Below are 23,713 nucleotides of genomic sequence, written 5' to 3'. Positions count from 1 at the left end.
TCAGAAAAGAACAATCTTCTGTTTGCGAATCCTGCACAGAAATTGCAGACAGGGCCATATGGCTTATAAACAAATCAACACAAGTGTGTGTTTACCTCCTTATTCAGATCTGCTCCTGCGTCCAACAGCATCTGAACCATAGCCTCGTCACCCCGGACACAAGCATACATCAATGGCGTCATTCCCTGGGGGTCGAACGTGGAAGGAAAAGAGAAAAGGGTGGGCTATTATTTCAGAATGCTATCGGGACACATTGGCAACAGTGTAGCAAAAGGACAACAACAAAACATACAGTGACAACAGAAACGCAAATGGCATGGTGGATCACAATAAAGCAGTGTATTGCACCAGTGACAGGAAGACTTCTATATGGTACTTATGCTAGAGATTGCATGACATCTATACCTGTAGCTCTTGTTTACCTTTACATTAAAACAGCGGTCGTAGTAAAAACATAAAGAAGACATTTACACAGGAAATACATCTTTCCGTGCAAGCGCATTTTGTACATTATCTGTAAGTAGTTCTATTCCAGTTTCACAGAAGTCCTTCAAGGTACGCTGGCATAGAAAGAATCCAGGAAGTAATCCTTGAATAAGAGACATTCACAATCCACATCCAGTCGCTCTGTGAATATCATAGAGGAGGGTAGAGGAGGGCAGGTTGCCACTGGAATGATCCAAATCGATCAATGGATGGTAGTTTTCAATGCCCTTAACAGTGCCAGGAGTGCTTTTTAACAATCATTAAATTCTTCTCCGATAGGTGACAATGTCTTACTTGCACATCAAATTATCCTATTACTCTGGTCATGTTTTTAATAAAAATACTGCACTTAAACAGGTGTCAGAAAAACCTGGATCCAGGAAAACTCCTTGATTTCATTGGATAACCCAAGCAGCCAGTTTAAGGGAGATTTATTTACAATTGTTTCCCAACTTTTGCGCTCAATGAACAATTGCCCTTTCAATACTAGGTTTTCTGCTTTCAACTTTGCCATAACCGACCATGAAAAATTTGGTATTACCAGCTCTTTTGAATCCGTCGTAGTGCATGCAGTTACTTTTTATTCTTAATGTCCCAGGATGCAGTCGTTTTTTGATATATTTTTTGATTTTATATCATATTCGAAAGGCTGTCTCACAAGACTTTCTCTCAAGTTTAGTCCTTATTAGGATTACGTTTCCACATGTCTCAAGCATCAGTCTCTTTATACCATTATGGATTTTCCAGTGCTTCCCATATACGCAAGCCCCCTTTCTAGGTTCTTTGCACAAATATGACCAGTTGTACATTGTAAAAGCGCCACACGCAACACCGGTTTACACCCTCCTCTTTGTCGGGTGTCATAAACCAACTCAACGTCACATTGCCAATGACGTAAGCATGGCAACTATGCCCCAACTTCTTTGCCACCATCGTCGGGTGATGTGGCATCAAGACCAGCATATATTCTTGGGCGCTCAGCTCCGGTGCACTTGTATCCTATTTCTGTGCCGACCATTCCCTCTGTGATTCCCATTTCAAGACGTATCTAGTAAAGATGGGCTTTCTATAATCATTAGGTACCACTACACTGCACAACCAGCCTTGGGTTTTACAAAATATTTCTTTGTGTAATATGCAGGTGCATTCACTGCTTAGAAATCCCACACTTATCCTTAAATCAGCGTACTCAGGTAAACACAGCTTCCTGCATTTCTCTAGGACTTTGGTGGCAGGGTTCGGATTAGACTATTCAAGAGTCACCACACATTCCACATCCCACATCCCTTTTGTTTACAAAAGACCAGTGGGAATTTACACCCCTCGAAGGCATCTATACTTGAAGGTCCATCTCGTTCTGAGAAGGTGTGATCCCTCTGTGTCTACCAAAATGTGGCAATAAGACCCGAGGCGGCGGGCCAGTAACGCCCCAGGTAATGCCCCCGGGGCTGTAGTTACAGGCCCGAGCGTAGCTTCGGTTTGTTTCAAAACAGAAAAAAAAAATAATGATGAAAAAAATGGCCGCCGGAACACAAGTGTGCCCAGCGCGTTCGCTCCCAAGACCAGAAGAAAAAAGAAGGCAAGTGGGGTTGGGAGGGCGGAAGGGAGGGGGACGGGGAAGGAAAAACAAAAAAAGTACTGCGGTCTCCGGCGGGGGACGATGGAAGCCTCCAGCCGTGTGGCGGCTGATGCCCCACTCCAAGCCTCCACACGGCTGGAGGCTTCCATCGTCCCCCGCCGGAGATCGCAGGATAGAAGGTAGGTCGAGTGGGGTGGGAGGTGGGAGGAGGGAAGAAAAAAAATCATAATTCTTACCTGAGTCCCCGGCGGAGGACGAAGAAAGCCTCCAGCCATGGGGAGGCTCGGAGCGGGGATTGCCCCGTTTCGAGCCTCCTCATTGGCTGAGGGGATGCCACGCCCCTCGCCTGGAACAGAGTAGCCGGCACGCACGGCGTAAAAGGGAATACCGTGTGGTATGGCTCGCAAATGAGCCAATCATCATGCAGTATTCCTGTTGCGCCGCGCGTGCTGGGTGCTAATGTGAGTTATATCACTACTTGATTTACGCTTATTCGTCAGTCTGTATTTATCTTCCTAATTTACCCATCTTTTAATTTCCCTTCTTTAATCTGTGTCTTTACGGACAGGGTCGTGCAGAAAAACGTTTGGTCCTGACAAAGGTGTGTTGATTTGCTTCAGTGTATATCAATTTGGGAATGTCTTTGACTTTGTTACATGTAAATGCAAATGTTTATTTAGCACAGAAAAAACTCTGTTAGCCACTTGGATCATCCCCGGAGAGAACATGAAACTGGTGTTTGTTCTCTTATAGTAATTCTGATCAGATTTTGCTCTTCCTCATATTGTTTCTTCTGCATCTATTTGATGATAAGAAATTACATTTCTGTGGATGCAAGTGTTTTACAGTCATTTCATGCAATTAATTTGCACATCAATTAAGTAAAAGTGTGATATATTTCACAAAGTTTCAGATGCTTATTTCAATTTGGGTCTACGAAGAAAGAGGAAACGAATGTTCTGTCGTACATTAAAAATACCTAAAAACATTGCTCACTACTGGACTGTTGATCTAATTTGAAATAGTATAAATGGTTCGCTGGGAACACGTTGTGTGTGCCATTACGGTCTCCCCAGTTCCTAGGCTTAGGGGATTTGCCCTTCAGGAAACAAGTCATATTAATGCCCTTCAGTATAGGAATTAAAAACGTTTCCTTCCAGAGAAACATATGGAAAAACATGAATTAGGGATTTATATTGACAAGGTCAAAAAAGGAATCAAGCAGCCTCTAAAAAATGCCCCTTACCGATAGTTTTTGTAGCAATCAATTTGAGACAATTAAAACAGAGTCAAGTTATAACAAATGTATTGTTTGCAAAAAGGTGACCAGTCTACATAAGATTGAATACAAAACATGCCCATTAGCATCGCATTATCTCATAACATCTGTTGCTAGGCTTCCTCATCCACAGGTTCCCTCTTTTAATTTCTCTTAAATATGTGGTTTTATGTATACAACATTTGGCAACGGTTAAGGAGGAGCCTGACAAATTAACATGAACATTAATGTATCTCAACCTTTCTTCACATATACAATCTATCATCCAGAACAATGTCTTCTCTAAGAGGGATACCTGAGAGCCTGGCTCTGTGGAGGCCAATAAGTTACACAATCGCTGACCTAGGGTAGGTGTGAAAATCCTTTCATCTTTCACTTCCAACTTACAGAGAAAATTTGATTCAGCAGAAAGATCACAGTGTATACTTTCCATGTCTGGATTTCATACACTTTACCTGGGAATGCCACTATGTGGGCATCACCCTCAAGCTCAAGTTCAGGTGGGTTAAACAAGGATTCTGTGGGAATATAAATACATTGAGAAACCACTAATAGAATGAGAACCTCCCCTCTCCTCTTGCTGCAGGTTACTGCCTCCACTTGAAGTGCAGTATGGCTCTTGTTGGTTTTGGTCCCAGAATCTCTTCCACAGGGTTCGATAATATAATGTTTTATCCTGCAGTTACCCACAATAAGTGTGTCTGCATCTACTTAAGGATTCTTGATTTCCCTCAAAGTCCCTTGTGTAGGAAGCAGGGTTTAGAATTCCCCTTCTGGTTTGGATTCCTTGTTGCTCAAGGTCAGTTAGCTGGGTCAAATGGTCTCTGTTAGATTGTGTGATGTTCCTGTAACTGATTTTGATACATTTCTACACTGATTCACTGCTTCAGAATACTCTCATTTTCTTGCCTATTTTGCTCCTGTCATTACAAGTGGGCTGCTCTCTGCCTTAATGTGACGTCTAGATATTTCTCTGTGTTTGACAGGGAAGCCTGGTCCTCTTATCTCTCCTGGTGTGTTTGGGAACAGTACATTGTATATCTGGCTCCCTCATTGTCTTGGCTGGTACGTGTTGTACCAGATCCACTAATATTTCTTAGGAACTATCCTGACAGTGTGGAGGATATTCAGATTTAGGGGAGAATCTCCCTGCTGCCACAAAATTGTTTGTCTCTTAATTTTAACTACTGGTTCATAGGTCAACCTATTTTCATTCATTTCTTGCCTTTGTCGGGCACCATTATCCATTCTGATTATCGTCTGTTTGCACTGTTATAATTGTTCCCTATATTCAACTAGACTGGCTTGACTAGATTCGAATAATTTAGTTCTTGATTCCGGTGATTCCTATGTGTTTTGCAACTAGTTTTATAAAACCCTTGTTTGCACTGACAATCATATATTTAATTTGCTGTTTCTTAGTTTATAGAGTGATAGAAAGGTATGTTCTATATTTGCAACACTGCATCAGTGTGATCATTCAACACCTTTTCTGATTTCCTGATCAATGTCATGATTTATTAACTCTTGGGTAGAACACATTAAGCTGATCTCCTTGTAACTGTACTTGTGACAATTGTAAATTGTCGATTGTATAATTTATGGATGGCAATGTCTAGCTATAACGGATATCCACACAATATAAAAAAGCAGTCACTCACGCTAAGTCTCCCTCCTTCAATTCACGCATTTCCAAGGCCAACTTTCAACCAAAGGAATTGTTTTCCATCTTTAGAGAACTCATTACTCCCACCACCAGACCTGATCAGATTGTTAAAGATGAAGCCTGGTGCTCCAGTATTCATGCAACCCTGCTTAAACAAATAGAACTGCTCCAAAACAAAATCCAAGTGCAATCCAGAGGAATGCCCAAACTCGACCAACCTCTCCCGCCCCATCACCTACTCCACAACTCCACCAACCAGCTCTTCTCCTTCCATGATGTTACAGTACAGGATGTCCTCGACCTCCTCAAACAACTTAAACCATCCATGTTCAAAGGAGACATCTGTCCCCCTAATATTGTTAAAGAATGCACCAACTCCCTTGCTCCTCTCCTTGAGGCATTCATTAATCCACCGTTCACGTCTATGGCCGTCCCTGCCAGCCTTAAAGAAGCATGGGTACGCCCTCTATTAATAAAAACCTCATTAGACTCATCGCCTAATAACTACCAACCCATCACCACAGTCCCTTTCCTCTTAAAAATCTCGGACAAAGCGACTCACAATCAAATTTAACTATGTCTTGAAAACAATACCATCCTCGGCAAGAGGCAATCAGGATTCCACAAAGGATATGGCACCGAAACCACCCTCCTTGATCTTAAAAATCAAATTACGACTATTAAGGACAAAGGCAAGCCTTCCATCCTCCTAGTTCTCGACCTTTCGGCTGCCTTTGATCTTGTGGACCATAAGATCCTCACATCTCACCTCATCCACGCAGCACAATTCTCCAATGAGGCCTCCTCATGGATCACCTCTTTCTTAAATGGAAGAGCAATGAAAGCTTTCTCCAGCAAGGCCAATGCGTCTTCCAAAACCATACACTGTGGAGTCCTGCAGGGCTCTTGCACAGCCCCCATTCTCTATCATTGTCAACCAAACCTCTTTTTGACAAATTTGACTCCCTCGGCATAGCCTACACGAACTATGCCGAAGATACACAGGTACTCTTGCCCCTCTCAGGTTCTTATGACCAAGACGCTGCAGCCCTCCATCTAATCTACAGCACCATCCAAGCCTGGATGGCGACAAATGGACTATGCCTAAATGGAGACAAAACTGAGATCATCAAAATCAGTCCCAAAGACACACTAGCTAAACCGGACCAAAAATACTACAATTTCACCATAGACAACTCAATCATCCCTATCTCATCATCAGTTAAGACACTAGGAGCCTCATTACGACCCTGGCGGTCCCGTAATGAAGGGTGCCGGTACGGGACCGGCACCCTTCATTACGGGAGCGCCTATTACGAGGTTCCCTTTGCGGGACCCGGAACAGACGTCTGGTAAAACCAGATGTCCTTTCCGGGTCCTGTGAGGGGAAGAGGGAGCTAATAACGGGCCATTTGTAATGTGCCCGTTATTACCTCCCTCCCCATTTGCATTGAGCCCTATGGGGACTCAAATGGGAATGGGGAATGGTTCCGTCAAGGAGGAATTACCGGGTCTCCCAATGTTGGAATGACCCGGTAATTCCCCATTGAAGCAACCCGGTATTGGAGCCCGGTATGAAGGCAGCCATGGCGCTAATAGCCCCATTGCTACCTCCATACTCGTAATGAGGCCCTAGGTGTCTACCTAGATTCAACTCTATGACGTGTCAAGTTAGCGCTATTGCCTCTGCTTCTGCCCATACCACCAAGCTCATCAACGAGGTAAAACTCTTCCTCGCCAAGCAAAACCGCCTCTCTATTGCCAGAGCAACCATTGGAGCAAAATTAAATTACTGTAACATCCTCTTAGCAGGGACCTCTGCGAAAAATCTAAAGAGACTCCAGGTCATTCAAAACAATGCCCTTAGAGCAGCCCTAAATATACACAAAAGGGACCACATCACTCAAGCGTGGTGTGAAGCACACTGGCTCCCTGTGAAGGATCGGATCACATTCAAGACCCTCACCCTCATATACAAGTGTGTTACACTCAATGCTCCACCGTACCTATATGATACTATTGTTAGAGATACTTCCACACGCCCAAAAAGAACCTGCCATGCCACCAAACTTCGCATCCCCTCCATCAAAAGGGCCAAAGCAGGGGGTATTGCTGTCCCCCACCTAGCACCAAAGTTATGGAATGCACTACCCATTTCACTTAGAGCGGACCCCTCCCTCTCAGCATTCAGGAAAGCTCTAAAAACCACCCTATTCAACTAACTTCCCCCTCTCCTCTTGCCCTCCACTTTCACCAAGTCTGCTTCATATTGTGTATGTTGTAACTAAGAATGTACCTCTTGTATATCATTAAGATTGTACTATGTAACTGGATGACGGGCGGTGCCGTTAGCTCCTTGGATACGTGGTTACTAAGCCACGCACGGGCAAGCGCAGCTGCAGCCCGGTCTATGAGCAGTTCGCTTGAGAGGAGAGTCAAGGTAGGAGGTTTTGCCGAGTAACGGCATTCCACACAATCTGTTACGGTTTCCAAACAAGTTAGCGAGCTCATAATCCCTCTCCCTCTCTTAACAGAGACACTGCATTGATGTATCCACATTTATGAGGTGTTCCTGCATATACAAGATAACTAACGTAACAATGCATACACATGGCTGAATGTAAACGTTTACTAGAGAAAAATGGTAACGACTACTGCACGCATAATAGCACTAACGTTCACGTTGCACCTTTTTCTTTTGTATTTCCTTTATGTGATGGAACTCATCTTCTTGCTGGTATGTATATTTACCATTTATAATTATAAACCTCCTGCAGAAAGATGCTACATATGGGGAGAGAGGGGTGCAAGGGACTGGGCAGGATATGGGCCTGGTATGTCCTCAAGGAATGCCATTAGAAAACTAGAGTGGAAGGCTGAACAAAGGTAAGGAATTGGGTACCAGAAAGAGAGCAACAGAGTGTAAGAATGACAAGTTCCTGGGTTTAGAGTAGCAAAAGGCCCATTCTGCCTGAAGAACAATACACATCACAGCACTGGATGAGAAAGCACAGTACACAGGTGTTGGGGCAGCAGGGTGGAGGAACATATTGCTTCAGGAGAAGATGCAGTAGGAAGACCTACTTGTGACACCCACCAACGCATTTGGCACCCCACAGTGAAGGAGTGAGGAGTAACCGGGGCATGCAAAACAAGGGCAACACAAGTCAAAGGGAATGTTAAAGGCTAATGGCTATGAATAGGATTGGATGGCCTTGCCAAGCAACTAGCACCTGTTTCCTAGCTTATTTTAAAGCCCATGCTATCCCTGACCCAGAAGCGCCTTCTACTTCCTGTTTCCTGTTGTTGCAGTCCTCCACAGTCATGGAGTGGAATGTTATCCTCCCCATGGCCCTCTACCATACATTCTTCAGTTCCTTAGGTCTTCTCTGTTAGGAACGTAACATTACATTCTTCAATCGAAGCTGGTGAAGCACAAAGGCTGAAGGTTCATGTGACCTTTCCTCTGCTTCATATCCTTTCCAATTTACTAAATAATGTACTTTCCCCATTCTAATTCTGGAGTTGAACTCTGCTTGTATTTAATATTCAATAGCCCCTTCACTACCATTGCTGCTGTTCTGTGCCTGCCTGTAAGAACACGTACCTCTTTGTTGAATTAAATTGCATGGGCAGGAGTGAGCCATCTGAGACGTCACAGGGTCTATCTTTGGTTGGTGCTGGATGAAATTGGAAGCCACTTAGAAATATACTTCTTTATTCAGAATTCTTCATTTCATAAAAAGAGCAACACGTATCCTTACTTTAAAACCCATCATAGTTAAAGATTACTTTCCCATAAAAAGCTCAGCCCCTTTGAGCAACTCCACCAAACTGTGTATAAGTTCATCATATACAACATCGCTGTTTGACATGCCCTTATGTCATTTGCCGTGAAAAAAGCATACACCAATGTCTATGGAAGGTTAAAAAAGGAGGGCACAGTAAAAGAAAATGAATCAGTTCTACCTCCTGCCTCTTGTGACATGAGCACTTGGCTTCCCCATTTTTCCATCTTATGCGTTTGTTCAGAGGCAATAGATTTTAATCTAACAAGCAGCAGCCACCTTCTGCAGGCTGGCTAACTAATCCCAGTGATGGACCCTTCCTCATGTGACCAACAGTCTAGATATAGTGTAAGTTAGGAGAGGTTATTTATTTTTTGTTTCTCTGCCTCTCTTCCCTGTTTGGTTGCTTTCATTTTAAGGTCTTTCCTCGAGCCCCTTATATTGCAAAAGCAGCTTAAATCTTTATTTTTCTCTCCACTTGGCCAAACCTTGCACAATCTGATGCCTGCATTATACCACTTATATTTTAGCACAGTCTCGGTAGCTGCCATTTCAGAGAAGCCAGCTTTCACATTCACATTAATGGAGAATCCCAAGTGGAGCTTTCAAAAATAAACAAAAAATCTAGATTGGGCCTCTAGGGCTTTTCTCGATGCCCCAAGTTCCAATCTCAGTGCAGTATTCCGGGATCCTCAGGTTCTTCCCCTACAATAAATATGACTTCAATTTGAGACTTAATACATATAACTTCAATGGATCGCTGACGAAAGACGTTTTCTGTAAATTGAATAACTTACTCATTCTAATCTGAAGCTAAAGTGTTCATCTTTAGATTTATCGTTGGAACAATTACGGTTATTTCACTTTTAAGTATCTCCCAAACTGTTTTTGCTGGAATGTGCATTCATATTTCTAATTGATCCCTCCTTGAAATCACAAGTACTGTCAGTACTTTGAACGAAAAGGTGCTTTTTAAAGCATAACAATGCCTTACATTTTACAAGGTAGTGCAAACAAAAAACATGCAATTATTGGGCTCATTCAAGTAAACTATTTCTGTATCTCTTAGATAGGTGGTAAAGACTTGTGGCATATCGTGCCTTTACATGGTGGATTCATGGAAGACTGGGATTTCACATTCGACAAATAATACCTGCCTATGTTGTTCGAGTCATTCTTGATGAATTCCCTAGCAACCACGGACAATACTGTACAGACAGTACATAGACCTTAGCAGTATAATTTGTAGTGTCGTTGCCATCCACTTTACCAAACTAAATAAAAAAAATTTAAAAATTGGAGCGTTTTACAAGTGTACTGGCATATCACGCTCCCCTCATCCACATGCATCCCCCGCCGCTATGAGTGGCAGTTCGCACCTGTGGGCGTGCGCTCGCAAGGGGACTGGGAGAATGGGAATGCTCAAGGTGCCAAATACCATCCACACCACAATGGGTTCTTTCGCATGGAGAACTTGATCCACATGGCCACCCCAGACCCGGTGCCTCCATACTCCCATTTGAAGACCCCGTCCCTGCAATCAGCATATGTCCTTTGACTGTGTTCTGGGCATATTGTGCTCACTTCATCCACATCCATCCCCCTCTGCTGTCAATGACAGTTCGCACTTGTGGGCGTACTCTCACAAGGGGGCTGGGAGGATGGGAACGTTGAAGGTGCTGAATACCATGAACGCCATGAAGGATTCTTTTACATGGGCACCCATATCAACACGCCCACCCTAGATTCTGTATCTATAGGCTCCCCTTTAGAGACCCTGTCACTGCAATCAACATATGTCTGTGTCCTTTAACTGTGTTCATGGCCTGGTGTGGAGCATTATCCACATCCATCTCCCTCTGCTATCAATGACAGGTTGCACCTGTGTGCGTGTGATCGCAAGGGGGCTGTACTGACGGGATTGAGAGGTCAAACATTGTCACGGAGGCCTGGTTGGGGTGAACAAACATGTCAGACATTCCCATACACACACACTTCTGTAATCCTTTATAAACACTGTGGGAGTTAACATGAAAACATCAGTGAGATCGACAACGAATATTACCAGAAGTGCACTTTTTACCTTGCTTGCTGATTTGGCTCATCTGTTCTTCTATGTATAGGTTAGTCAACTATTACAATTGTTTTCTGTAGTGTCAACGTTCTCTGCTAAGCCACTTTCTATTGCTTTATACTCAATGTACACCCTATTCTCCTTTTATTTTATTCAAAAAGCCTAAACCATTATTAAACGTCCCATGCATTTGTATCTCTGTAATTAGCACATAACATTACAGAGTATTGTTTCCAAATGTAATCTTTCATAGTGCATGTTTTCAATGCATGTTTGCTTTAGGGGCCATTTTTTATAAAGTCATTTCTTTTTTATTATCAAAGGAATATGATGTTTGATTTACTCACTGTGATACTTTTTTATAGTTATATTTATTTATATTTATTCAACAGATCGTAGGGACAATCCAACATTGCCTTCTTGTATCATTTTGGGTTGTACTAATAAAAGCCATGCTAAAAGTCAGAGTAAAGTCCTGCATGTATTTCCAAAGGATTTAATTTTAAGAAGAAAATGGCTCTTGAACTGCAGATTTCCAGTGTCCGAAATTGAAAGCAGAGCCAAGGATGCCTTGGATGACGTGAGGGGTAATCAAATCTGCGTCTGCAGCATGCACTTCTCAGAAGATATGTATGAACAATCACAGTACACTAAGAAGTGTTGCCCCGGGACTTCTTCGCAAATTACTTCCCAATGCAGTTCCAACTGAATTTCAGAACACGCTGAACGAGGTGAGTAGTGGACGCTGAATTTTTAAATGTATTTTACAATTTTCTAAATTTGCCTGTATAATATGTCTTATAAATGACCACTCAATATGTTCAAATAATCTGTGAAGAGGTAACATAATTAACGGTTTTCAGTTTTTGGGGAATTTTTCCATTGATAATTTACTACACAAGTTTCCTTCGTGACACGATGTACTTTGGTTAGTACATTTTGAACATTAGATTACTTTGTGTAGCCCTACTTTAGAGCTATTTGAATAATTCAGCACAATGGGAGCCTTTCCAAATACACACTCACATCCTAATGGTGATACCAAGCAACTTGCAAACAAACATTTTTGTTTATTGTTTTTGATGTGGTCTAAATTATAATACTAATGTCCATTTTCTATTGAACAATTGCATGAATATATACATCAATTAAAGGACCGTGATACTACATCGACCACTATTCTGATGTCAACAGCAACCTCACTCACCTTTCAAGTAATTTGTTTAGAATATTCCTTCAGATGCGACTATACAAAATATGTATTTCTTCAAGTTCAACTTAAAAAATATTTATTATTGTATGTATAATATTAGCTTTTGATCCAAACTGGTTTGTAGGCTTCTTTGTCAATATCGACCATCTTTTACATGTAATTGTTTTTGTTGATGTTACATCTTTATTATCACAATTATTGTAATACAGGCAGCGCCTGGAACTAAAACAACATATAACATTACAACGCATTAAAGGTGCCACAATTTAATCAATATGTTATGTACAAGGAATGTACTAATAAGCGGTTGAAATTGAAGAGACATATGGGCAAGAGGTGTACATAAGATATTGCAAAATATCAGTTATCACCCATTTTAACTGTGATGTAATATATAATAAGTTTTAATGGTTTCCATAGTGACATTGTGTTATATATTTATGTATGTATATATGATTTCTTAGTGGAAGAGCACATTTCAAGGTTTTTACAATTTCAAAATGCTGTTTTTCAACTTGGTCTCGTGGTCAGCAAATCCAATTTGATGGTTTCAAGAAAGATTCGGAAAACAGGGCTACAGAACAGAATGTTCTTTAAAAAAATAAGCTGTTTATCAGTTATTGCATTGATATTACATTTTCATGTTGTAATTCATACATTATTTATGTGTGCTATAAATGAAATATTTTCTTTCTTTTCGATTAGAGGCCTAGAAAGAAAAGGAGCATAAAGACTCACACAACTGTACAAACTAATGATGTTGCTTGCCAAACCATTGTCACTCGGGAGCAGCTACATTTAAGGCTCAGCATGGTCCTTGCAAGATTCAGTGTTGTGATGCAGATGTCCAGTGGCCGGAATTTGAATTGAATGTCAGCAGTGACCCATGGAAGGTAACCCTGGATCAGTGTTACAGCATACAACATCACCCAGAAGAAACAGACAACACAGAAGATGTTTTAGAATTGCTTGCCAAACGGCTCACACAATTCACACCCTCTAAAAAAATACTATCTAAGAAACAATGCTCCCTGTTTCCTCAATACATGTAGATAAATCAGAAATATCACAAACAGAAATAACTGAAGCATCTTCACTACTGATTGACGAATGTGCTTGTGATGTGAACTTCACTCTTCCTATTGTTGAGGACTTTTCCACCACCATGGAATCGTATAACACTATACTTCTGGAGAATTGGCTATTAAAGGAACCAAAATATATTGAATAAAACTTCTGCCTGATAGAGATTATGAAAATGATTAAATGTGATCATAAATTGCATAGGAGGATTTGTGAGGAGCCATTGGTGAAGTTTACTCATGTAGTCAAATGCACCATCCTGACGATCAAGGGTACCTGTGTACACCACCATAACCCATTTTCATGGTCTGCTCAACCGATACTTGGAAAAATACCTGCTGGAAATGTACTTTCTTCATCTGCTTTGTTTAGCAGATCAACATACAGTACAATTTCAAGCTTTTCTAACTTTGTGGGACTCAAATTACTTTAAAAACACAGTACTACAAGTATCAGAAATATTTCTTGTTCCCCACTATTAACCAGGCATGGACACTCAAACAGATGTCAATGGACAATGCTCTCACTGGAAAAAGGTTCTGGCTTGCTGGTGATGGACAGTGTGACAGTTTAGGTGTTTCTGCTAAATACTGCACTTACCATTTCCAACACATGGAAATCAAAAATGTTGAGAGTTCAGTCGTTGTGCAAGTATCTGAATGTACATCCTCTGTTGCCATTTAAAAAACTGTGGTTTCATTAAATCCATTCAACTTCACCAATTCAGAGGAATACAAATAGACCTGATAGCCACCGACGGGCATGTTCCAATAGCCAAGGTCATGCGAGAGCAGTTCCCAGACATAAAGCATAAATATGATGTGAGGCTCGTCGCAAAAACAATTTCTAAAGTAAATTACAGCTGTTGGAAAAAAAGGCTACAGATTTTTTGTTAAATTGATCACTGTCTATCAGCAACTATCTTTGGTGGAGCTCAAAAGCTTGTGATCAATCTGCAGATATTCTGTTTGAAAAATGGTATTCATTTATGCACCATTGTTCTAACATACACTCTTGGAAAAAAAAAACATGTACACAAATGTGCACATGGACCATCGAGCAAGGAGCAGGAGCGTAAGAAAAGATGGTTGCTTCCAGGCTCCCTCCTCACAAAGCACTTGAGAAGATTGTGTATGACAAAAGGCTTTCAGTAGATATGAGGGGACTCTCCAAGTTCTGCCACACTGGAGATTTGGAGGTATTCCATAATATGTGCCTAAAGAACAGGACTAAAAGGTTGCATTTTGGCGTAGATGGTATGGAGGTCAGAAAATGACTGGCTGTACTTGCACACAATGAGAACGTTGGAAGGGAACAAGCAAAAACTGTAGGAATTTTTGGGATGCCTTGTTACAAAAAGGAGTTAACCAAAAGAAGCAAACAGTGGGGTGGCAAAGCCAATCTTACAGCAGAGGGATTTTGAATTCATGAAAGATCTGACATTGAATGTGCTCGCCACACAAACGCATTGAATTGATCCAGATTTTCTTACCAGAGCCCAGTCTATGCCACAGAACATTGCAAAAGAGGTGAACTTGTTGAAAGGTTGACTTCAAGATTCAAATGATGTGTGGATCTCTTCACAATGTTTAAAAAAGCCAGTTTCAAGCTTTTACACAGTGTTTGGAAACTGTTTCTATTGTAAAATAAATGAAATAATCTGTCACTTGGGATGTAATTGTTAAATAATGTATTTTTAATGTATTACTGTTTGTGAAGTAATGTCACTAGATAGGCCTTAACATTTCTATTTTTCTTTGATTTTTGTATTTATTCCCATCAATATAATTGATTTATTTTACAACAATAAATGTCAGTCTGATTATTTCAAGTATTATTTCAAATCAAATCAAATGTAGAAGGGACTGATAAGCTTAAAACCAACAGTTACCAGGAGATAATTTTGGCTCCCCATGTAATGCTATAAACTATCTCCTTGTTACCTAGTGGTAGCTCCTGTGACCAGTTACTGCTGGATTCCCAGGCATTGCTTGTAATTCCTACTTATCCAATCCTAATTTCGAGCCCTGTTTGTAATGAACCCACAATAGCTGAAGAATCTAAGCAGAACATTGGAGCAGCAGTCATGCAGAAACTCAATGTCTCCAGAGCTCTGGTCCTCTGAAGGCTGGACTGCTGAAACAGCCTCTTCCTTAATCTTACTAAATACTCCCTTCACCCCTTCTGAAAATCTAGAATAGGACTGTGAGACTTATCCTTGGCCTCAAGCCCAGGGACTGCATCTCTCATTCCCCAATATATCTCCACTGGCTCCCAGTGGCTGTGAGGATCAAGTTCAAGACCCTCTGCACCATCCACAAGGCTTTCTGGGGCCAGAGACCGCACTACATCTGACTCCCTAAATACCTCCCTCTTAGAGACCTTCGGTCATCTAGCTGCAATTCTATGCAAATCAGACGCTATTCCAAGCAGAGAGTGTGGGGTAGATCTCTTAACTCTGCAGGAGCATTCCTCTGTAATGGCCTCCCTGTCCCTCTCAGGCTTCTGCCTGATCTCCTTAAGCACTGGAAGATTCTCAAGACCCCTACTTTTCTCTTCTTCACCCCTCGCTAATGCCCCCCCCTGTCGCATTGACTGGCTGTCTGATCTCTTCTGAGATCCACAGGGTACCCTCCTCTCCCAAAATACCCTATCACCCTGCCTTCCTGCCCCCGACAACTTCCACTTGTCCCCCAAGGCCCCTTTTCCCTGACAAGCCTGGCGGGTGTGCATCCCTACTGAGTCTGGTCCACCCCCGTCCTTGCGCTTCACATGTGGTCCTCACTCCCTGCTTCCCCTGGCACTTGCCCACCTGGCCTTCCCTTAGCACTTGCCTAGCTGCATTGGCCCTCTTCTCCCCCACTCTGCACTTGTATACTTCTTTGTGACGTGCACCTCCCTTCCACCCTAGTATTTCACCTTCTGCCCCAAACTACACCTCCCCCTACCCACTCCCTCCCCCTTGCCCTTCTTGTTACTGCTCTTGCATGAGCCAAATGACACAAGGCCTAGTTGGAGCGTTATGGCTTATTTCTTCCCTGCCCTGCCCCGCCACCCCTTTGTCGTGTGGCGCCTTGAAAGACCATTTATTGCATAGAATGTAGAGGAGCGGGTGAACACATTTTTCCTAGCTCCCACCCCCACACTGCTGCTATACTGTGACAGCAGGAGAAGAGCTATACGTGGATCCCCATGTGTTATGCCTATACTGCTTTGAGTGTATGAGAGACAATATGCACTCAGGCAACCATACCAAATGCACCCTTTCAATGAAAGAGTGGAAGGATGTCAGCACGCACCATTGGACATCATGTAAATGCTGAGTAAAATCTGACAAAGGCATAGTGATGTCATTGAGAAGATATACAAAGACATACAGAAATTATATGAAAATACTTAAGAGTGACCATGTAACTGAAGTGACAAGAGAAACATGTACGAAATGATAAAGTAATCATATATACAAAGAAGATAAAGTAACCTGTTGACCAATAAGTGAAAATCGCAGTAACGCAAGGTAGATTAGACGAATAGAAGCTTGCTATAGAAGAAAATATTATGTGGCTAAGGTGGCCATGATAGGAAGATAAACCTTGGCTTGTGTTAAAGCTCAATCCAGCTACCTCAGAAACAGACCAGGACTGCAGAGTCAGGACACCGGAGAAATAGCTTTTTGTGCAAAATAAAGAGGAGACTATGTTGGCCTGGGATCAAGGGTGCTATTTTAAGGAATAATTGCAAGGAACAAAGGCAGGCAGGTGGATAAAGCCATGCATTTAAGACATATTTTCTCTTAGATTAAAGAAGAACACATTTGTAAGAGCCATGTATTGGACAATTAACAAATGAATAATGTCTATACAAGATGGAGTGAGCAAGCCACTAGAAGCCTAGTGGAGGAAGAACTCCCAGTATAATTAAATCAAACAGCAGTAAATAGGAGGTCGAAATTGACACATTTGTGGTCTTCTCACACGTGATGCAGAAGTAAAAAACAAGGGCTATTCATTAAGATTCAGATGAAGATAGTGATGTGCTTGCACTCGGTCGAATATCCTAGAACAGAGAGCAGGCTACAAGGTGAACTACAGATGGGAAACTTTGGCTCATGTTTTGGCTGATGAAAGATGATGGACTAATTGGAAAAGTGGGGAGTAATCTGATGTGACTCGAGCTCATGGGTTTAATTTTGCTTACGTGATGCTAGTGAGCTTAAAATTCAAGATTGAGTGAGCATGCCAACCAATCAGAGGGTCTATGGGGTAACGTGCTATACAATTTTGCGTAGACTAATCTGCAGCCATTTCCTTTGCTATATTCAGTATTATACATATTTAGAGGTAGCTCAAGGCGTGTCCTAAAGATAAGGGGCAGCTAATAAAGAACTAAGCCATATATAATCCATAGGTAAATGTGTTCCCCTAACCGATCCTTCCCGTCAACAGTTTTTACAGTTTGCCATGTAGGATGACATAATAGATGATGTGTATTGGGATATATCCCTGCACAAGCAAGTTTGTGTGTGAGTGTGCGAGCATCAGTTTGTTGTTCGTTAGTTCACCCTGCTTTTTTGAATTGAGAATAAAGTAGCATTTTGCCATATTTTCTGAGTCTGTCCAGTTATTTGGACTGAGATCTGTATTGGCAATTCCATCTAGCACAAGAGACGCTTCAAGGTGCTAGAGCACAAGGCGCTGGAAAGTAGGAATTCTGATAAGTGGCTCCAGATTGCAATAGACCAAAGGTTTATGCGCCACATCATTAGCCAACATTGAAATGCACTATGACCATGCGCCTGTGGCATTTGCACATTTACATCTTACTGTGGAGGCCCACATGTGGAGGACAACCAGGCTCAATGCAGAAAACAATATGATTGCTGGAATAGATATACACAGAAGCCAGCACTCATTCGAGGCATGCTGGAATTTTAGTGATGCTCATTGCACGTGTTGCCCTGGGTGCAACCGTTCACCCAGCTTGGTGCAAAATCACCCTTTCCCCCCCTTTCCCGGTCTGTCCATGCCATCTCTATACATTAACCCACTTTTCATTCCTCTATATCCATGAATTTGCATTTCATGATGTAATCATCTCTATATGTCAGGTACGATTACTGAAGTTAGTTTGTACATTTTTAATCCACATTGATGGTGGGTAGCAAATAGCTACTTAGCTAACAGCCGTACATACTTATCATGTGTTGGGTGCTAGGTGCATAGAGAACTGTTGAAATAGGTTCCGTAGTCCGAACAGTGAAAATATTAACCAATTCTCAGAATTGCCATAGTCGTTGTATTGTGCTCAAGATGCAAAAGCTTGTTAGCTTGTTTTTCTGATGTGTATTCAAATTCTGTTTATTTCAGAAAACAAGTGGCCCACTTTGGCCCAAATAACTGCCCCAGACTATTCATTTGGCTTTTGGGGGTGGGGGGATTGCTTTATTGAAGTATGGGGAAATCCGGGCCTGTCTGCACATCACCTAGTTTCATCTTTTAAGGAAAACATAAATGTTGTGGGACCAGGCGCATTGATGTTCAAATGGAAGTAAATATTTTCATATGTGCGATATATGAAATATTTAGCTGTTTTTTACTGCACAGCTTGCCATTAACATTGTTCATTTTTGTGGCGTTTGTTCCAAACACGAAACTCTCTGACACACTGTGAATGCTGGATGAAGGGTCACATTGTTATTTGTCCTCGAATCCACCGCACTAACAATTTGAAGGACAACATGTGTCGAAGATCCACAATAATTGATAAGATTCACTATATTAAAAGCTAACGTAGGAAAGGTGAATTTCTATTACTGTGATCTGTCTTTCAAAGTGGTTGGTCATCCATCACTTAGGGAGTATGGAAACACAAGAGACAATGTAAGCAAAGTTTTAAATAATATTTATGCATGTGAGGGTGGCAAGTGTGCTGTATGCTACATGATTAATGTTGTGATGGATGAATGCTCAAGTTGACGCAAATAATAGACATTGTACTACTTAATTGTAACTTAAATTGATGTGTATATACAATTATAAATTGGGTATTGAAATATATTTTTTCAGTCTTGATTTTACATAGTAATATTGTACTGATGTGTGTCTGTCATGGGTACAGTTTACCAGTCAATGAGTTCTTCAACCGTAATTGGGCAATAATCAACAACAATGCATATGTAATAACCATTATCTGGGACAATTGACAGGCACCAATCTGTCATGTTGTGGTTGCAGTAATAAGGAGCAACATGGCAGCTTATAGGTTCTGAAAATGTGCGGTTGTGAAAGTGTTGCATTTGAAATGTAAGCCACTCATTTTTTCTCTGTAATGGAATGCCATGTGCGTCGAACAGAAATCGGTGATGGAAGATAATAACGTTCTGTGAAGAATGCAAAGACTGGGATTAGTCGATCGATGAAAGGAGTCAGCATTATAAGATCACCGTTCACAGTTAAACAAAAAATTAGTAACAGGCAATGTTCGCTAGCTATAACCTCTATTGGAAAAAATTATCCATGTTTTCATGGTGGACTTAATTACCTCTTTTCAGCTTTATGTCAAAATTAACAGTACTTGTTACACTCCCGACTATTGCTGTTTTCTTCAAAATAAACTGTTTTTACAAATTTTGTGAAAAGAAACAAAGTTTTGCGTCTGTTGTAGATGTGTGTGTTTATGTTCCTGGTTCTGCATTAGATAATGTTATGACATTGGTGATGACAGGGTACTTTTTGCTATGCTGCCCACTTACATCATTAAAATAGGCCGAGCTCATCATGAGCAGCGTTAGGGGCGAGTGATCTGAATTAGTGCCGCAAAGGCACTTGAACTTAGGGTAATGGATCAACAGATAAGGTTTGCACAAGATGGCTGTGGCCGACCTGTTGTTTCCGCATGCGTTAGATTGAGAAAAACTTGGTTAAGGTGCATTGGAATTTCTTTTTAGGAATGATCGTTGTATGCTCTAAAATACTGATCGATTGGGCCAATCCAATTTCTGACTGAACTATCCTTTTAATGGAACAGGTGCACATTCTTTGTAAAACTGAATACTTTCCAAGGTCAAGTTTTAATAGACCTCTGTGATCTGTTTTTCTAGAATGTGCTTACCTTGTCCGGAAAATTGTCATTTGTCAACTCAATAGTTGTCTGGAACTGGGATCAAACATATACATACTGTATTTTAGCTGGATTTCAGCTCATGGTGCATTTATTTTCATGTATGTCTGTGTTTGAAACCAAGACACATTATTTTGAATAGACACAACTGTTCTGTTTATCTTACATGCATTGATTTACATGGTAGGTTAGTATGGGTCTGGAAAGTCTTGTCTAATGAAAGCTGACTAGTGGGTGTTTTACATGAACATATGGTTTCAGTTCAATTGAAGTTGATAGTTTATAAATTCACAGGATTTCAATGTTGATTAGTAACATTTAAAAAGAGAAAATGTTGAATTTCAACAAGCCGTACTACTAATGGTCAATCAACAGATAACACATATTCTGGAGTGATTTAGAATGAGTGTTCTGATTTTAAATCTCCATTATTTAATTTCCTTTGTAACAGTACTAATAGCATACTATTCAAGTTTTATCTGTAATGGCATTAGCATGTCAAAACATCTGAATAATGATGTTTATATTTCATTATTTTCCACGTGCCAATGGTGAGGCCACTCAAAATAAATTGTCCTTGCTTCAGTGCATAATCTATTAAAGAAATTACTTTTTAAAGAATGTCTGTAACTTGGAACTTCCTATTTCCCACTCCAACCTTAACATGACCATGAAGGTTTTAATTGGTACTTGGAAATTGCATGCCCTTATGTCAACAAAGGCAGACTAATTTCATACACCTATAGCTCGCTCAACACAATGCTTTGAATATGTATTTATCCCAATAGGCCTCGGGAGCGACTATGCTTATCTTTCCTATAAGTGTTCTTTCAGTAAAAGAGACCTCATTAGATTTTGATCTCCTGTATATGTGCATTCTAATTAATTGAGTTAGAGAAGTGTGCACCTATGCACTCATAAAGTGTTAAACAAGATAAATTGTGGTCTCAAATAGAGAACATGTTTCCCATTTCTGTTGGTTTTTCCATCCGTTTCAATAAAGTGTAAAATTGTTAAGCAATTATCCAAGAGGATGAAGCCTCCCTGCAAGTGACGGGATGTTCAGCACATAGAACTGCACATGAGTTGTCTACAAATAGAAGTATACAGTATCAGCAAATCTGCGGATCTAGCTTTAGCGACAGTAGCATGAAAGTCCTGCAAGTGGCCATGGAGGTCCTCCATAAACAAGTTGAAGGTGGTTGCTCGTATGCAGTAATGTGCAACCCCTTTTGTACCATTAAAGTCATATGTGACTTCACCTGCCACTCCGGAGATCATCTTGGCAGTATTTCTCTGAAAGAGAAGCTGAAATATTATAATCATTTGGGGATCCATCCCTTTGAAGAGTAGAGCTTTCCACTGTCTGGATGTATCAACATAGTGTGGTCTATGGAAAGTAATAATGTATTAGCCAAGATGTCAACATAGTGTGGTCTATGGAAAGTAATAATGTATTAGCCAAGATGTCAACATAGTGTGGTCTATGGAAAGTAATAATGTATTAGCCAAGATGTCAACATAGTGTGGTCTATGGAAAGTAATAATGTATTAGCCAAGATGTCAACATAGTGTGGTCTATGGAAAGTAATAATGTATTAGCCAAGATGTCAACATAGTGTGGTCTATGGAAAGTAATAATGTATTAGCCAAGATGTCAACATAGTGTGGTCTATGGAAAGTAATAATGTATTAGCCAAGATGTCAACATAGTGTGGTCTATGGAAAGTAATAATGTATTAGCCAAGATGTCAACATAGTGTTGTCTATGGAAAGTAATAATGTATTAGCCAAGATGTCAACATAGTGTGGTCTATGGAAAGTAATAATGTATTAGCCAAGATGTCAACATAGTGTGGTCTATGGAAAGTAATAATGTATTAGCCAAGATGTCAACAGCCAAGATGTCAACATAGTGTGGTCTATGGAAAGTAATAATGTATTAGCCAAGATGTCAACATAGTGTGGTCTATGGAAAGTAATAATGTATTAGCCAAGATGTCAACATAGTGTGGTCTATGGAAAGTAATAATGTATTAGCCAAGATGTCAACATAGTGTGGTCTATGGAAAGTAATAATGTATTAGCCAAGATGTCAACATAGTGTGGTCTATGGAAAGTAATAATGTATTAGCCAAGATGTCAACATAGTGTGGTCTATGGAAAGTAATAATGTATTAGCCAAGATGTCAACATAGTGTGGTCTATGGAAAGTAATAATGTATTAGCCAAGATGTCAACATAGTGTGGTCTATGGAAAGTAATAATGTATTAGCCAAGATGTCAACAGCCAAGATGTCAACATAGTGTGGTCTATGGAAAGTAATAATGTATTAGCCAAGATGTCAACATAGTGTGGTCTATGGAAAGTAATAATGTATTAGCCAAGATGTCAACATAGTGTGGTCTATGGAAAGTAATAATGTATTAGCCAAGATGTCAACATAGTGTGGTCTATGGAAAGTAATAATGTATTAGCCAAGATGTCAACATAGTGTGGTCTATGGAAAGTAATAATGTATTAGCCAAGATGTCAACATAGTGTGGTCTATGGAAAGTAATAATAGAAAGCTAACAAATAGGACTATTGGTCCTACCTTAACTAAGAACAGTGAGGACCTGTCCTGGAATATGTGCACTTGACAGTGTAATCCTGATGGTTATGTGAAACTCGGATCATTTCAGGGACAAGATTGCTTAACTATACCTCCCAATTAGGAACTATAGTGTTTTAATAGCAGTGCATTTCCCAACAAAAATAGGCGGCTTTCATAAAGGCAAGGGTGGCAAGAGCATACAGTTCAATTTGTACATATTCATTGGGGGATGGCTCAAGGAACCAAGTGCATGTATACATTTTGCAATGTAAAGCATCATATATTTCAAGAATGTATTGGCAGTAAATGTGAAAGGTAAATTAATACCACAATACCCCTATTCTCTGAAGATCTAGCTTCACAGAGAAGTAGTCCCTTCAATAAGTCAGGGTCTGCACTTCATGGATCACTGTATACCCTACGTAACCCACAGCCTACCTCACAAAACCCGGCTGCAGCAACAAGCTTGTAGCACCTTACACCGGTTAGTCATGACATAATGTCAAAATCATCTAAGATACCTTTCATCCAGACACCAGCCTGCAGTCTGCCAGATTTCTTAGCTGTCACATTGAGGCCACTTTAACGTTCCTAACTCCCTTGTGTATGCCAACAGGGTGGAAGCCTGGATTTTGAGTTATGTGGGCACCACGGTGGTATCATCAGCCAATGAGTTATTTCATCTTCAGTTTACGGATGAGCTCCCAGATACGTGTTCTTTGATTGGTCGGGTGTTTCCCTTAGCCAAGGATAGGGTGCCTACACTGAAGTCTGCTGCAGGTTCTGTATGGTATGCCAAGGGTAGTCTAGTATTCAACCAAACTTACAG

The 23,713-nt window shown here is 40.8% G+C and overlaps 1 protein-coding gene across 2 annotated transcripts in view; it reads right to left on the bottom strand.

The window, feature by feature from the left end:
* Nucleotides 1–23,713, bottom strand: part of ABTB3 (ankyrin repeat and BTB domain containing 3) — an 849,439-nt gene that overhangs the window by 155,075 nt on the left and 670,651 nt on the right. For both annotated transcript variants that reach the window (XM_069628275.1, XM_069628276.1), the window contains exon 6: nucleotides 96–185. In XM_069628275.1, coding sequence (XP_069484376.1) covers nucleotides 96–185 — 90 coding nt within the window. The remainder of the gene's footprint in view (nucleotides 1–95; nucleotides 186–23,713) is intronic.

Source organism: Ambystoma mexicanum, chromosome 12 (assembly GCF_040938575.1).
Source record: "Ambystoma mexicanum isolate Mex_15411 chromosome 12, UKY_AmexF1_1, whole genome shotgun sequence".
In the NCBI taxonomy this organism is placed as follows: domain Eukaryota; kingdom Metazoa; phylum Chordata; class Amphibia; order Caudata; family Ambystomatidae; genus Ambystoma; species Ambystoma mexicanum.
Note: the sequence above shows the minus strand (reverse complement) of the source record. Positions and strands in the feature narration are given on the sequence as shown.